Source organism: Cnephaeus nilssonii (genome assembly GCF_951640355.1).
Source record: "Cnephaeus nilssonii genome assembly, chromosome: 2".
Lineage (NCBI taxonomy): Eukaryota > Metazoa > Chordata > Mammalia > Chiroptera > Vespertilionidae > Cnephaeus > Cnephaeus nilssonii.
In genome coordinates, this window is record NC_137073.1 from 29471269 (window position 1) to 29489681 (window position 18413).

Consider the following 18413-nt stretch of genomic DNA (forward strand, 5'->3'; position numbering starts at 1 on the left):
TGCTGAGCAACGTTTAATCTTTCTGCAACTTGTTTTTGAGTTTGACACGCATCTTCATCCAATAATGCTTGTAATTGTTGGTCTTCAAACTTTTTCCGTTAACCTGGACGTTATTTGTCTTTCACATCGAAATTATCACTTTTAAAGTGATTAATCCAGCGTTCACAAGTATGTTGAGATGGAGCATGTTCACCATACGCTTCCTGAAGTAGACGATAACTTTCAGCAGCACTTTTCTTCAAAATAAAGTAATGAATCAATACTTCCCGCAAATGCTCGTTTTTTTTTGCACAAAATTCAACATTTTTAAGCGTAAAAATATCTATGATGTTAACACCTTCAGAAAATTTGACATATGAAGTTTTGAAGCTTGCTGTCAATACAACAAAATAGCATACATATCAAATCGCATATATATCAAGATATGTGTAACTCCATCTATTGAAAAAAATCCGCATTATTAACTGGTACACCTGGTTTAAGAATCACAGCTTATAAATGCATAATGAATATAGAATTTAAAAATCACTATTTCGTAGGCCCTGAAGAAATACAGATCTAAGCAATGACCATTAGTGGCTGCTAAAACCACTGGGTGAAAGGTTGATGGAGAATTTTATAAAGGAGAATTGGGCTGACAGTACATGGCCCCACTGTTGAATCTAAACATAACTAAAAGTCAGACAACCCAATGTTATGTATTTCCTGATGTAATGCGATAGGAAGTATACAGCACCACCTAAAGTATTCTTACCAGGAAATAAGGAAGGAAGGAAACTGAGTCTACTCAACCTTCTAGATATAGTTACAGCTTAGAGAAGATGGAGATTCGAAGATGTCAAAGGCATCAAGAGGAATCAATCAATCTGCCATATTCAGATTGTGCAAAATTTTATAGAACAAATGACTTGGTGTCTTCAACAAAGGAATGACATAAGAAAATAAAGATGAGGGGAAATGTTAAATATTAAAAGGTACTTAAGTGATATCAACCTATTGAAATGTGTGGACCTTGTTTGAAGCCTTATTTGAACAAATCAGTTCTAGATAAATAGATAGATAGATAGATAGATAGATAGATAGATAGATAGACAGATGATAGAGAAATCTCACAAACTTTTGAGAAATATTTTTGAAAAACATGAACTGGGTATTGGATTTTACTAAGTAATTTTATGTTGAGCCTATGTTTTAAAAAGTTTTTATATGTTAGCAATACACTCTAAATGGTTATTGGTGAAATATGGGGCTTTGCTTTTTTTAAAAAAAATCTTTACCCAAGGATACATTTTTCATTGAATCTGGAGAGAGGAAGGGAGAGGCAGGGAGGGTGTGGAGAGACACAGAGAGAGAGAGGCATCAACGTGAGAGAAAAGCATTGATTGATTGCCTTTTGAATGCACCCTGACAGGGGATTGAACCCGAAACCTGGGTATATGCCCTGACTGGGAATCAAACCCATGACCCTTCAGCGCTTGGGATGATGCTCTAACCAACTGAGCCATACCAGCCAGGGCTGGGAATTTCTTTTTAAAAAGCTGAGGAGCTGTACTTGAAAAACACATAAAATGTTGGTATTTGTTCAAGTTGAATGAGGAGGAGATTGGGTTCATTAGACTGCTCTATTTGTGTGTATGTTTTAATTCTCCATAATTAAATGTTAAATTAAAATAAGAGAAATTAACATAAAATGTAATTACTGAATTCTTCATTCTCCAATTTGTTTTTAGGGGAAAAAATAACAAGAAACAAAATAATCTAAACCCCTCATCCACTCAGGGTGCAATTCCCAGCCTTTACAACATTAGCATTAAAGGATTTTAGAAACTGTGGAAGCCATTTTATTCTACATCGACATCCCATTGCTGACTGTTTTTTGGAAAGTCTCTTGAGGAAGGTTTATTTGATGTGTGTGTGTGTGTGTGTGTGTGTGTGTGTGTGTGTGTGTGTGTGTGGTGTGTATGTCCATGTGTGTGTTTTTGTTTTTGCAACTTTCTACACGAGTCTAATTTTCTTGTTTAAGAGGCTGACAATACATTTCAATCAAGATACAAAATGGCCCTGATATCTAATGCCAGAATTGCTGTTTAAATTACCTTTCTCCTGCTCTTTCTGTGCCCTGGAAAGCAGTTCTGCACGTGGTATGTCACACAGCAGTGAATGCTGGGAGAGCAAGGTGTCACTAAAGATGTTCAAACTTTACAGGGAGCTGGCTCATCAGCTGGGGCCCTAGTGGGGCCTCACCATCTCCTTTAGGGAGGTGCTACAGAAACAAGCAGGTGAACACAGTAGGGCTGGGTGAGCAGCTAGGAATCCCACGTACCTGTGTGAAACTGGAATATGGAGCGGAGATGCGAGATGTGAAAGTTCTAATCATCTTAAAAAATTAAGAGCTTCTCCCAAAAATATTTCAGAAAAAAGGACAGAGTCCTCAATTTAAAAAAGCTCACTATTTTCCTAACTCTTCAGTTCTTTAGGTGTAGCACATACGGCAACTCCCTGATGTCAGCCACTGTTTCAAATCATACAAGGGATCACCACACCCTAGCTCCTTTAAGTCAGCCAAACGCTAGACACTGCGGTCCAGCAGATACCACAGTGGAATGGCAAACACCCTACACTTGTCCTGGAACCCCTCTACCAATTCCTACTACTACATTCCCTTGATATCACACTGCCAGGTCACAGAGGACTGCTACTCCTCAAACCCAAAGTCTCTAAAATGGAACTTCCCGAGTCTCCACCTAAGACCTTCTTCTCGGCCAGTGTTCTCGAACTGAATCCACCTAGATGCTCAGAAACCTGGAGGTTTCCTTCCACTCTCCTCTCATTCATTCCTCACATTCAATCGCCAACCAGGTCCTGTTGGTCATACCTCCTAAATGGCGCTCACATTCATCCTCTATTCTCCATGCCTACTGTTGCTAAGTCCGACTTTGGGTACTTACATGCACTCTTCTCTCAGCTGCCACGAACTCACCCTCCAGGTCACTCCTTCTCAGTTTCCTTTCCAGCTGCTCCTTCCATGCCTTCCATGTTACTTTTATATGGACTTCTGTCTCATCCCTCCTCCCTTCTTTAGGCAACCTTTTCCCTCTCATGACTTCAAATATGATCGACGTGCCACTGATGGCCAAATTTATCTCAAGTTTTCTCTCCTTAGCTCAGTCCCCACACAGCCAACTGCCTATTGGATGAACTGGAGTGTTTCAGAAATTACAGACTGACCATATCTAAAATAGAAAACATCATCTCTCTGCCTTCTCCAAACCTCCTCTAGTGGTGTCCTTATCTCAGAGAATAGCACTAGCATCTCCCACTTGCTCAAGTGAGCAACTTGGGAGTCAGCCTTAATCCTATTTTCCTTCAAAATTCTGTTTCTGAATTTATCCATTTCTCTCCCACTGCCCCAATCATAGTCCAAGCTCTCTCAGTGCCCTTCTTCTGAGTCTACCGAGTTTTATAATCTATTCTCCACATGGCAGTCATAATGATCCATTAACTTATTTTAAAAAGTCTGATGACCCTACTCCCCTTAAATCTCTTTAAAGGAGCAGGTGGTGAGCATATAGTACTATATATACACAGGGTGTCCCCCCAAAATATATACACACTTTAACAGCTGATAGCTCAATTGATGTTTCTTTCTTTTCAGATTTAACTTTAATAACTTAAATTAATAGTTATTCAAAGTGTGTATATATATTTGTATTTAATATATATATATATATATATATATATATATATATATATATATATATAAATATGTGTGTGTGTGTGTGTGTGTGTGTGTGTATTTTTCCCCCAAAATGTTCACATTGGTCCTTCCACTACATCTAACAAGTTTTCCTCTTCCTTTCTTGCTTCAGCCATATGGAATTTCCACAGTTCCCTGACACGTTTTCCTCTGAGAATTCTAAACCTTTGCACATTTTTTTTTCTCCTTGACTAAAATAATCTTTTTCTTTTTTAAACCACTTTATTGAGCTATGATCAACACACAAAAAAAATCAACTTGATGAGTTTGGAGATAAGTGTACACCTGTGAAGCCATCACCACAATCTATGCTATAAATATATCCATCACCTCCAGAAGTTTCCTCCTACACTCTTTTATTTATTACTAGAGGCCTGTTCATGGATTCGTGCACTGGTGGGTGGGGCTCTCCGATATCCCCTGAGGGGTCCTGGATTGTGAGAGGGTGGTTCTCGGGTGACGCACCCTGGAATTGGGCTCCCTCCTCTCTTCTCCCAATATTATGTCACTTTCTCTCTGTATTTGTCTCACTTCTTTCATCTCACTTTACTGTAAGCTTGACAGTAACTGACGACTTGTGGGCATTTAGCTGCAAAATGCAATTATTTAGCAAACAGGATTTACTTAGCCTGGAATCTAGTTGGCCTAAAGCAGGACCCTGCTCAGTGTCAGGTTCCCACCCAGGCCCTTCTGCCAAGGCAGAGTCCTGTGGTGGCAGGAACCTCCTTCTTCCCACCTAAGCTGCTCCTTCGCCTCCTTTCCTTCCCAGAAGTTGCCCACTGGCACCACTGTCCACCTGGAAGGAGGGAAGCCATGGCCAGTTTCCCAGCTGAGAGTGGTAGTGGGAAAATTCGCTGCCTCCACTGGAAATCAATATTAAGTAGGGGGGCTGGCGTGGGTGCCAGACATCAGGACCACAGCCAGGAGGTCCTGCACGTCCCATCATTTAGCTAATTGAGTCAAAAGTTTCTATAAGAGCCAGACCCATGACCTCTGCAATGGGCCAGAGGCCCAAACTGAAGTGGGGAGCCAATGTGCTAGAAGCCTGGTGAACAGATTTGTGCACCGGTGGAGTCCCTCGGCTTGGCTGTGGGTATTGGGTAGAAACTGGCTCTCCAACATACCCTGAGGGGTCCCGGATTGTGAGAGGGTGGTTCTCGGGTGACACACCCTGGAATCAGGCTCCCTCCTCTCTGGTTCCAGGTGCATCACAGGAGAACCACAGCTGCCAAGCCACCACAGCTCGGCAGCTCCTGTGTTGAGCATCTGCCCCCTGGTTGTCAGTGTGCTTCATAGCTACCAGTTGGACGGTCGAATGGTTGGCCAGTCACTTAGGCTTTTATATATATAGATTATTTTTACTACTACCAGATTACTACTATTTTGTGATAACACTTAATTCATATAACCATTTCAGTAGATGCAGAAAAAGCATTTGACAAAATTCAACATCTGTTCATGATAAAAACTCTTAACAAATTAGATATGGAAGGAACATACCTTAACATAATAAAGCCCATATATGGTAAGTCCACAACTAAGATCATACTCAATGGTGAAAGTTTGAAAACTTTTCTTTGGAGAGTGGGAGTAAGACAAGAATATTCACCCTCACTACCCTCATATCATAATACTGAAAGTTGTTGCCAGAGCAATCAGGCAAGAAAAAGAAATGAACAGCATCAGAATTGGAAAGGAAGAAGTAAAATTATCTCTAGTTGCAGATGACATGATTATATATAGAGAGAAAATTCTAAAGACTCCACCAAGAAAATGTTAGATCTAATCACTAATTCAGTAAAGTCATGGGATATTAGGTCATAAAAATCAGTAGTGTTTCTATATACAAACAAATTTTCTGAAAAAGAAATAAAGAAATGATCCCACTTATAATAGCATCAAAAACAATAAAATACTTAGGAGTTAACTTAATCAAAAGGTGAAAGATTTCTACTCTAAAAACTATAAGGCATTGATTTAAAAAAATTGAAAGCACAAATAAATGGAAAAGTATTGTGTGTTCATAGATTGGAAGAATTAATATTGTTAAAATGTCCATATTACCAAAAGCCATCTATAGATTCAATGCAATCCCCATCAAGATTTCAATGGTATTTTTTACAGAGGTAGAAAAATCCTAAAATTTATATGATGCCACAAAAGAACCCAAATTGCCCAAGCAGGCCTGAGAAAGAAGAGCAGAGTGGGAGACATCACACTTCCCAATTTCAAACTATAATATAAGGTGATAATAATAAAAATGGTATGATGCTGGCACAAAAACAGACAGACAGATCTATAGAAAAGAACTGACAGCCCAGAAATAAACTCAAGCATATATGGTCAACTAATATTTTACTAGGGAGCCAAGAATACTCAATGTAGAAAGGACAGTCTCTTCAATATATGGTGTGAGACAACTGGATATTCACATGCAAAAGAATAAAACTGGAGCCTTATCATACACCACTCACAAAAATAAACTTGAGCCCTAGCTGGTTTGGCTCAGTGGATAGAGTGTCAGCCTGCAGACTGATGGTTCCCAGGTTCAATTCTGGCCAAGGGCACATGCCTGGGTTGCGGGCTCGATCCCCAGTATGGGGGTGTGCAGGAGGCAGCCAATCAATGATTCTCTCTCATCATTGATGTTTCTATCTCTCTATCCCTCTCACTCTCTAAAATCAATTAAAAAATTTTAAAATATAAATAAACTTGAAATGGATTAAAGGCCTAAATGTAAGAACAGAAACCATGAAACCCCTAGAAGAAAACATGGGAGGAAAAGAGCTCCTTGATATGGGTCTTGGCAATGATTTTTTGGATATGACACCTGAAGCACAAGCAAAAAATAAAAAGCTTTTGCACAGCGAAGAAACAAACAACAAAGTGAATAGACAACTCACAGAATAAGGAAAGTATTTGCAAACCATACATATGATAAGAGGTATATATATATATGGCTAATATGCAAAGTGTCCCCTCAGGAGTTCTACCAGAAGACTGGGAGTTCCATTGCTTGCTATGATATGTGTTGACCACCAGGGGGCAATGCAGAATGAAGGAAGGCCCTGGTCGGCAGCTGGAAAGCCCCAATCGGCCCTGATCACTGGCCAGGCCTAGGGACTGTACCCGTGCATGAATTTCATGCACCGGGCCTCTAGTTCAAATTACAAAAATAACTCATACAATTCAATAGCAGAAAGCCAAATAATCTAATTTTTAAAAATAGGCAAAAGATCTGAATAGACATTCTTCAAAGAAGACAAATGGACAATAGATACCTGAAAAGATGATCAACATCACTAGTCATTAGGGAAATACAAATCAAAACCACAACGAGATATCACCTCATATCTGGTAAAATGGTTGTCATCAAAAAGACCAAAAAATAAATAAAAACTGGCATGGATGTGGAAAAAAAGGGATCCCTGATGCACACTGTAAGTAGTGTTATAAATTGGTACAGCCACTATGGAAAATAGTATAAAGGATCCTCAAAAAATTAATAACAGAATTACCATATGATCCAGCAATTCTACTTCTGGGAATATGTCCAAAGAGAATGAAAACACAACTTGAAAAGATATCTCCACCTCTATATTCATAACAGCATTATACACAATAGCCAAAACATGGAAGCAACCTAAGCACTCACTGATGGATGAATGAATATATGTAAAGCACACAATGAAAAATTAGGCATCCATAAAAAATGAGGAAATCTTGCCATTTGCAACAATATGGCTGGACCTTGAGGGCATTATACTGAGTGAAATAAGACAGAGAAAGACAAATATTATATGATCTCACTTTTATATGGAATCTAACAAAAACACACACCCCAAATACAAAACCCCCCAAATTCATAGAAAAAGAGATAAAATTTGTTGTTATCAGAGGCAGGGGGTGAGGGGAGAGGAGATTGAAGAAAGGTGGTCAAAGGTACAAACATTTACTAGGGATATAATGTACAGCATGAGGACTACAGGTACTGCTGTATGATGTGTATGGAAGTTGTTAGGAGAGTAAATCCTAAGAGTTCTCACACAAGGAAAAAAATTCTTATTTTTCTTTCTCTTTGTATTGTATCTATACAAGATGGACGCTAAATAAATATATTGCAGTAATTATTTCATAATATATGTAAGTCAAACCATTATGCTGTGCACCTTCAACTGATACAGAGATGTATGTCAATTTGTTCTCAAAATAAATAAATAAGTAAATAAATAAATAAAGTTTTTTTAAAGGACATTACAAAATATCTACCCTCTTAGCAAGTTTTTTAAGTATATAATAAGTATTAACTCTAGGCACGAGGCCCACACAGTAGATCTCTAGGACTTACTCATCTCGCATGACTGTAACTGCCTGGCATATTCCTACTCCCACACTCCTCTCCCACACTCTCTTTGTCTATCTAAATTCAACTCATTTTTAGTCTTAAACATCTTTTCCTTAGGGAGACTCATCCCAACACTCTAGACTAGATAATTTCCCCTTGATATATTCTCCTATAGCATCCCCCATCCTATCTTTTCATACTCATCACATTGATAATTATCTGTTAAATGAATGGATTTTCTGCCTGACCATGCCTATCTACAGAGGTATCTGCAAGTGAAGGTGCCTGCTGGAGTAGAGAAGGCACTCAACACATCTTCCTCATATTCAAAGCATTCGACTGACCTGTTTGTCACATATAATATATGCATCCAGATTAAAGTCCAGTCTGTGAAACCCAAAAGCCTATTCTATTCCCAGACAAGACTAGGAACTTTGCTCTGAATTTTAACACAGACATACTCTAACCCTGCACTATGAAGACACTGACACAGACAGATATGACCAATGCCAGCAGCAAAGGGAGAATCAAAGCCACAAGCAATCTAGAGATTAGAAAAAGTAAACAAAATTCCAAAACATACCCTCAAGACCTGAGAATTGGGGGATATATACGGCCCAGTATGAGTCCCCTCCAGGAGTGACAGTTTTCCAATCACAACATTCACCAGATGTAGCAGACTTGAGCCCAAGAGTTCCAAATGGAAGACAAAGGTCACAGGAGATTTCTGGGCATTGGGGGCCTGATGTCAGGGGCTTCAGAGAGGGCAGAGAATCTATCCTGATTCAGATGGATGCTGGAGGGTGAGTCTCAGACCGACAGACAGAGGAGAGGCTGGGGATCAAAGCACCTGTCTCATGTTTCTGCGTGAGCTAAGACGTCTATATTCACTTGTCCACAGACATCAGCACTCCTGGTTCTTGGACTTTCAGACTCAGACTGGGACTGTATATATCCCCCAATTTCCAGGCCTTCAGATTCAGACTGAATTACAACACTAGCTTCTCGGAGACAAGAGACAAGGTGAGCAAGAGATGGGACAGAAGAGATCAGTGTGAGTTCATTTGGGGGTCTGGGTTTTTCTGAATGATCCCTCTCAAGGAGGCAATTTCCAAATCTACTGATGAAGCTATCCTGATCGGCATAGGGACTCTCTGAGCACCCCAGCCTGTGGGTGACCCTTTAGATCAGGCGTCTTCAAACTACGGCCCGCAGGCCACATGCGGGTGTTTTTGCCGTTTTGTTTTTTTACTTCAAAATAAGATATGTGCAGTGTGCATAGGAATTGGTTCATAGTTTTTTTTTAAACTATAGTCCGGCCCTCCAATGGTCTGAGGGACAGTGAACTGGCCCCCTGTTTAAAAAGTTTGAGGACCCCTGCTTTAGATCTTCAATGAGTTGAGCTCAAGTGGACTGGGCCAGGCAAGGTGGCAAGGATGCCCATCTTGGACCCACCTGAGTCATAAGAATGGCATCCAGCTCTTCAGAAAAAAATGGTGTGGCCCAAGGCATCCAATTATGCAACTAGCAGTTGTGGCACCCAGGTCTAACTCTGCTTTTAAAATAGATGTATTATTATTGATTTCAGAGAGGAAGAGAGAGAGAAACATCAATGATGAGAGAGAATCATTGATTGGCTGCCTCCTGCATGTCCCACACTGGGGATCGAGCCTGCAACCCGGGCCTGTGCCCTAACCAGGTATCGAACTGTGACCTCCTGGTTTATAGGTTGACGCTCAACCACTGAGCCATGCTGGTTGGGCAAAATCTGCTTTTTAAAAATATTATTATTACTCTGTACAAATTAAAGTATATACGTCCTTTTCCCCTAATTCACCAGGATAAGAGTCTGAATGCATTGACTGGGACTATTGTGGAGCATTGGCAAAAACTGCACCCAGGAGAAGGCCCTCAGGCTGGGATGGGCCAGGTAAGAAGGTTACCACACCTGTGCATCCCCCACCCACATGCTTACTTATCTCCATCTCCATCTCCATTGTGGGTCCTTGGCCTCACAAATATTTTGAACAGCCATGTACACACACATGAATCCTGTCTTTTGCTCAGTCCTCGAGGGTCCTGTTTGAGCTAAGACATTTTCTGATAGTTGTAGGATCTGACAGCGCCTTTCTATTGTCTTCCATTAGGAACAGCTGTGTGACAGGGTTCAGCAGTCTTGCCTGTCACTCTTTTATATGAGGGTTCAGAATAAGTAGTGCCTTTTCTTCCCAAAAAAGACTGATATACCAGGGAAGTCTGAAGCCACCTGATTTTACTCCACTTAAAAGTGATCTATCTGCTCTTCTCTCCTTCGAGATTTTTTTTTCTTCCCATTTAGATATGTTACAATAATATGCCTCGTTAAAAGTTTCTGATGAATGTTACTCAGAACAAGATGAAACCTTTCCATTTCTAACCTCATTTATTTTCTCGGTCCTGGAAGCTTTTCTTCCCCTTCACTGTATTGTATCGATTGTTTTGGTCACAGGCAAGCTGCCTTTCATCTGAGCGACAGTCGGAAGTCAGCCTTGAGCCTCAGCGACACTGTCTATTTTTCCTATTCTTGTGACACTCTCCTTTCTGAGGAATTAAAAAGTAATGAAAAATGTCAGAGAATAGTTAGAAAGATTGCAGATGGACCTATTTCTTGGTGAAAAAAAAAATCCCAAAGAAAGTATGGTATGCTCATATTGAAAACTTCCCACTTAACTTAAGTATAAGATTCTGTATCATTTCTCCTAGCTAATTTATATAAATGTATGTGTGCCCGCTGTATTCAAATTATATATGCATGTAGAGGATTACAAAAAGCTTGAAGTTTTTTCAAGCTGTGGGATGGCTTTCTTAAAAATGTATTATTCCCCCAAGTTGTGCTCTAAGCAGTATAAAATAGCACAAAATGAAAAGAAAAATACTATGATTGGTAAACAAAGCACCTTACATAGATCTCCAGGTAAAAGGGAGCCCTATCCAGGAACCTACAGTCACTTGGTCCAGACACCTGCATACTAAGCTCAGGAGGAAGTAGGTATGGTTACCTAAGGGGTTGGGGGTGGGGGGCTGTGCTAGGTGAGCTGGGAGTGAGGAGAAGGGACTCACTGTGGGCCCGCAATGGCCATGAGGACACCTGGAGGAGGGTCTTGAAACATGTGAACTCTCACGTGGGCTGCTTTCTGAGAAAAGTATGTATTTGTTAGGAAGCTGATTAAGGTCAAGGTGTAGACCCAGTAGCACTTAAGCTTGGTCATGTGACAGAATCCCCTGGAAGGCTTGTTAAAACACAGGTTTCTGGACCCCAACCCAGAGTGTCTGATGTAGGGGGGGGTCTGAGGTGGGGCCTGAGAATCTGCATTTGTAACAAGTTCCCAAATGAAGTCGATGCTGCTGGTCAGGGACCACACCTTGAGAACCACAGGATAGTGTGTAGACGGTGGCTCTGAAGACCCTGAACCCAGGCCCTGATCTTTATGGCATCAACAGCACTCAACTCTGCTTTAAGAATGGGCAGAAAACAGGCTTCTATGGAGTCAGCACAAGGAGGGATGAGAAGGTGGGAGCAGGGCCAAGTTCAACATGCTAGGTCCAGATCTGTGTCTGCAATTAAATTCAAAACAGATGAAAGACAGTGTATTAGCTATGACAACATATTGATGGATTTTTAATTGCCGGATCTTACAAAGAAATCTCATGCAAATTCCACTGAGGAAAGAACCCTGCCTGGAACTGAAAGCACAGGAAGAGTCTGTGATCTCCAAAAGGGAGCGATTTTAGGATCCAGAGAGGGTCTCCACCATTTCCTTCACTCATGTAGCCTGGCCATTCATTACATCCTATGGGCACACAGCCTTTCATTCCACAAAGCGGACTCAAGTGTTGATGAGGGGCTGATGGGGTGTCTTAAAGGTACTGAGCAGCTAGGGCTAAACCAATGAAATCACAAACAGAGCAGGCTTTGATTAGGGATAGGGATTCCGCACTGGGTACCTGCCTGGTAGAACAAAATCGAGAATGCAACAGGAAGTTGCAAGAAATGCAATAAACTTAACTCCTTACAATTGTGTCCTGGGCCATTTCCAACAAGCCTACTTTCCAGGGGCCTAGGTATGCAAACGCTCAGGACAGGGGGCAACAGACACAGAGACCTCGGCAGGAAGGGCGTCCTCCCAGCACTCATTCTTTGCAATGTGGAGAGAGACTTGCACTAGGCAGGAGCAGCAAGTCTACTGTTAAGAGGCCGGCAGGGCCTAAAGGTGTACCTTACCAGTTGGGGGCGGTCATTTATCTTAACTCTAAAAGGAGGAGGTTGGAATATATCAACGTGTCCAATTTTATTTTATTTATTTTGCAGTGGAATTCTCTTTTCAAACAAAATCTTAAGCAAAACCCAGTATATAACATGTCTAAGAGTGGAAGTGATCTGGCCTAGGGGCCCAGCAAGAGGCCCATTCTGCATTCTTCTCACTCCCCGACCCTGTCATTCTCTTTAGAAGCATTTCTGAGACAAGGGAGGGTCCCACAGAACATGGCCCTGCTCTTCTCTGGCATCTTGTGATTCTACAATGTACATAAACCATCAAAATTCATAGAATGGCAATACTAACTTAAGGAGCAATTTAATTTTAGGACAAATGTAAGGAGAGAATGAAACCTGAAGAGAATAGGAAATAAATTCTGTGGCTAATGTCCAGAGTGAGTCACCGAGGCATGGAATAAATTGTTCAACTCTTTGCAAGGGAAAGCCCAGGATTCCCTGTCTAAAGAGGGGTGACAATCTTGCTGGAACATCTTCAGGGACAGGGGTGGGATGAAGCAATCTGTCATTCACCAGCTAAGGAAGCTTTAGATATACATGAAGGTGACCAGGCAGCTCTGCTCACAAATGTGAACAAGAGCAAAGGTCGCCATGTCACAAACCTTGATTCCAAGTTCGATGTTTTCTCCTCCATACACATCCATCCCAGGGTCCAGGAGACCAATTTCACCAAAGAACTTCCTGTTGACTACGAAGGAACAGCCAATCATTGCTGGTGTCCTGTGGAAGAGAGACACTAAAGTCATTAAAGTCATCAATACTAGTATACACACACACACACACACACACACACACACACACACACAGGAATTTTATTCAGCTACTATAAAAAAGGAAATCCCACCATTTGCATCAATATGATGGGCCTAGAGGGCATTATACTAAGTGAGCTAAGAGAGACAGTAAATGACAAATGTTCTCACATGTGAAATCTGAAAAAAAAAAAAAAAAAGCCTAACTTGTAGAAACAGGGGGAATTGTGCTTACCACGAACTGGGAAGTGGGGGAAATGGGGAAATGCTGGTCAAAGGGTCTAAACTTGCAGTCAGAAGATGAATAAGTTCTGGATATCTGATGTATGGCATAGTGATTATAGTCAACAATACTGTATTATAAACTCCAAAGTTGCTAAAAGACTAAATCTTAAATGCTCTCACCACAAAAGGAAATGATGATTATGTGATGTAATGGAAGTGTTAGCTAATGCAATGGTGGTAATCACGTTGCAACATATACATGAACCAAATCAACATGTTGTGCACCTTAAACTTACACAGCGTTATATGTCAATTATATCTCAATTTTTTAAAAAGATGCTAAAGTCTTCAGCACCAGAAGCCCATCACAGGCACCATCCTGTGGGGGTGGTTCCACTCTGGCCAATGGAATAACTTGGGGCTTGGTTCCACTCTGGCCAATGGGATAACTTCCTGAAGGCCTCAGTGCCCATACTCCCATTCTCCATATAGCTATGTTTTAGCTTCAATCAAACTATGGGCCCCAAGACATCTAGGGATAACCCGGCACCTTTGCAGCTTGAACAAGAACAGGTTTCACATGTCATGTGAAGTCTGCAAACATGGAGACTGGTTCTCACTGCATGTCTGGGGACAGCTGTGTGACAGGATGGGTGCATGGGAAGTCTCAGAGCAGCTCAGAGGAGAAGAACAGATGTGCCTATCTCCTGTCCCAGGAAGAAGGGTTTTACCAGTTGGGGACATGGAGGGAAACTGGAGAAAGGAAGGTCAACAGGAGGAGGTCTAGACTCCACATTCCGATGGGAGGAAGTGGATCAGGATACTGGTCCTCACAGAGGGGAGAAGACTCAGAGGACATGCTGGTGTCTCAGTCCACAGAGAAGGTGTACTGAGCAGGAGAGATGAAAGATACTGACAGGGCGACCATTGGCCAAAAAGTCTGGAAACAAATATTAATATTTTATTTTTGTATATATGAATCTTCTAGATTATTTCTTCTGGAGTAGGCTAAAGGCACAAGTTGAATTCAATGGAAATCAGAGACAAAAACCATCTGAGGCAACACATCATGGATGCATGTGCAGAAATTGATGGAAACGCAGCATTAATCTACAATGTTCATGGCAATTTTGCATAAAGCGTTGAACCCTGCATTGCTAATAACAGACAACCCACTGTTACATTTTACATACTGCATTGTATTATATTATATTACATCCTGTATTGTAGTGCAATATCAACAAATTCTTTATGTCTTTTCATCTCTGCTTCCAGACTTTCTACATACCCTTGTATAATAAATCCATTCAGCAAATATTTTCTCAGCACCTACCCTTTCAAAGGCATTTTACTGGTGCTGTAGGGGGTAGAAAAACACACAATATACTTCCTGCATTCAAGCAACTAAGAGTCATCATCATTATTACTATATTATTATTATTATAGCAGCTATTTATTGAGTAATTACTATGTCTCCAGCACAGTGCAAAGTACTTTTTCACACACTGACTCAGTTAAAAACCACCACAGCCCTGCGAAGGAGGGGCCATCTCCACTTAAAAGCCAAGCCCCGCGGGGATTTAGTGGCCTGGCCCTGAGTCACATGTAGGGCTCAGAGACCACTCAGCTTCAAAGCCCTACTGATACGTGGCACCCTCTAGCCCTTGTGGTATGTGGCACCCTCCAGCCAAGGCTCCATGGAGGAACTGGCAACCCCCAAACTGACAAACACCAGACGTGCCATTAAGATGCTGTTGTGGGCAAAAGAGACATCTCACAAGGAGGCCCGGTGAAACTCCCCTGGGCCACTAGGAAGGTACTCAGTGGCATTCTCTGGGGCTGAACTATAGACCTCAGTCTCAGATCCTCATCTGCTCCTTCTGAGCTTGACTTTGACCTCAGTGTCCAGATTTCTGACTCTATGGAATTCCTCCTGCTGCCCACGAGCCAGGGCAGCAGTGGGGCATGCTGGAAATAGCAGTGTTCAGAGTTGAAAGAACCCAGTGTGAAGGCTGGTACTGCCACTGAAAACAGTACTGGGTTAGTAATGGAGCACCCTGGGTCCCAGTTATTTCTGCACAGCATGCTGCTGTGAAAAGATGTGAGATGAGCCCAGCGCACAGGGCACGAGCTCAGCAAATAATGCTCCTTTGCCCTCTACTAAGGCTCATCCAAGCTTTTCCAGAAACCTCCTAGCAATCATACCTGTGTACATGGGACACTGCCCTCTATTGGTGCGGCTGTGCCACCCCAGCTACACCTGGGACAGCAACCACTCACTGTCAATCATTTCCTTCAGCCCTTGACCCCTCAAAGAGAAACAGTAGATCTGCAACCTAGAAAAGCACTGTGTGAGCCCAATCTCCTGCATCAATCCACCAAACCTAAATAGTCAATCAAATTATGTTTTTGCTGAAACTTGGAATTGAGGCCCATATGCAGGGACAGGCCACCATTGGGGACAGCTCTGGTGCATGTGGATGACGGTACATAGGGAGCAAGGCAGGTACACAGTGGAGATGTGAGGCCAGGGGGTGGGGGCTGCCTGGCAACTTCAGCTGCCCATCTGCTGAGAGGTGTGGCTCCACTCTCTGCCCAGGGGCATGTGAGTCCCCTGTCTTTGTGGTCTGTCTTCCTTGACTTAAACACTGTTAGACAGGCTTCTGTTCTTGCCACCAAACTGTGATGATGACACATGTGTCCCCTCCTACGCATGACCCAGGGTGGGGTGGGGGTGGTAGCCCACGGCCAGGAGAGGCAAACTTCAGGGAAGATTCATTCTGGGACAGCTAAATGCCAGGGTCCACCCTTGTGATGAAGAAATGCCACAGACACGCATGCTTGGAGTATGGAGGTGCAGCGTGGGAGTGCAGGAGTCTGCAGAGAAGGGGGGCAGGAGGCAGCCTGGTATTAAGCCAGTTTTCTAGAGAGTAATTTCTGAGCACATCAAGACATTCTTGTAAGTCACAACAATCCCCCATGAAAGCTTGTGCCTGGTATCTGGAATTGTCTGATGTTAACACCCATGTGAAACTAAGATCCTTATCCAAGACTCTGTACTTCCTAACCTCTTAAAGGCAAGCAGGGCAGTTAAAATCGCAGGGCACAGTCAACAAACACTCCCAAAGGGTAGCTTTGGACACTGCCTCATGGGGAAAGCAATGTTTCTTTGAGATTGACTCAGGGCCCACCTGGGCCCATCTGCATCAGCACCACCTGCACCAGCATCACTTGGATGGCCCCTTAGAAAATGCAGCTTCCTGGGTGTGGCCTGGGACCAAGGAACCAGGTTAAAGAGACTAGACTCAGGAATGTGTGTTTGTAGCAGCAAAGTCATCTCGCTCCCCCCATCAACAGAGAGGTTATCCCTCTAATTTCTTAATTTGCCATTGTATTCCCGGGAGCTAGTGCCTTGCCTGACACAGAGCACTTGGTAGATCCTGTTGAATAAATAAATGAGTGCAATGACCGCGCTGTCTGCCCCTGGTGGGGAAGGGCTCCATAAAGGCTCAGGGATAGCTGTCTGAACTGACTCAGAACCCAAGGACAGCAGGGGGGTGTGCTGTAGCTAGGGCCAGAAGGATGGAGGAAGGGGGGGGGATGAAAGAAGAGCAGAGAAGAAGACAGTAGGGATAGTGGGGTGAGGTGGAGGACGGAGGGGAGGAAGAGGAAGGAAAAGAGACGAGAGTGCTGGAGGAAAACGGGGAGAGGTGGGAGGGAAGGGTCCAAAGCACAAACTTCCCCAGTCAAGGAGGGCAGACTGGATTCCTGTCCTTCCAGACCCTTTCAGATTGCCTTGGGGAGACACCTTCCTCTGTCAAGCAGCCTGATGTTCCCATAGAACTGCTTTATGGAAATATCAGGCTAGTGTTGGTTATGGTGGTGAGAAGAGCATTCACAGTACGAGTGCCTTGGGTCCTCTATGGGCTGGTTACTGTTCTGTTCAGCATATTTGACCAGGTTCCACCTCAGAAGCCCTGGGATTCCTCATGACAGAACCAAGAGGTCTCCTGGGGCCTCCTCATAAAAACCAGGCCTCAGCAGATGCCCAGGCTGGCACAAGGGCCCCCAGGAGGCCATGGCAAAGCAGGCCTCTGTCTGCATCCGAGCCGGTGTCAGAACCCAAAGACGAAGGACAGGAGGTGGCTCCTAATGCAACAGGAACATGGAATGAACATGTGAAATGATCCCCTAAAAGCCAAGGTCTAAAGTCTGCCACTGTGTCAAGAAAAACACACCTGACGGGGATGGTGGGAAAGAGGCCGGCAGCGGCCTAGAAACCAGCCCTGGAGGGAGGCAGCCTCCCCACAGAGCCAAGACCCCAGTCCTACAAACAGCAGATTCTGAGGCCTGCCCTACAGTGCAGGCAGCTAATGGATAGTAGGTGAAGGTGGGGACTAGATAACTAAGAGACATGTCCTCACCCACAGGTAGGCCGATTCTAGATCTACCTGACTGGCTGACAGAGAGCAGCTGTCCTCAGTATGGGGAGAAACAGGTCTCCAACAGAAAGCCACCTCCTGGCCCCACCAGTTAGCCGGGCTTGTCCTTACAGTCAGCCAAAAGCCAGCGCACCCACCTACCCCTCCAAGGCTCCCTCGATGCCTGCCCAGCCACACGAGGCACAGTCAATGGCACTTCAGGGTTGATAAGATTCTGGAACATGAGCCTACAGCCTCATTCTTCACACACAATGGCGGCAATTACCACCATTCATGCAAACATTTCCAGTCAAAATCACTCAAAGATGATCATCATATTAAGGGATCTGCCACAGTCTAATAGCTCCATTACATAGAAGAACAGAAATGAAAAGTAATCACTCTTATTGTTGCTGTTACACAGAATATATGCAACACACACAACCTTTCCTGCTGAGAGAGATGAGAAAGGAGCAAAGAGAGGGTAGCGGTCCCAGGAACTCTCACCAAGATCTGCAAGATTTTCTCAATGTCAATGCTCCCTCTTCTCAGAGGTGACAAAGGCCCATCTGTGTCCCAGCTTCCTCTCTTCACAATCCTT

General features: G+C 43.1%; 1 protein-coding gene across 2 annotated transcripts in view; it reads right to left on the minus strand.

Annotated features, from left to right (window-relative positions):
* The window catches only part of GALNT17 (polypeptide N-acetylgalactosaminyltransferase 17), a 415865-nt gene that overhangs the window by 80121 nt on the left and 317331 nt on the right, over positions 1 to 18413 (minus strand). For both annotated transcript variants that reach the window (XM_079796078.1, XM_079796079.1), the window contains one exon: positions 13017 to 13134. In XM_079796078.1, the coding sequence (XP_079652204.1) occupies positions 13017 to 13134 (118 nt within the window). The remainder of the gene's footprint in view (positions 1 to 13016; positions 13135 to 18413) is intronic.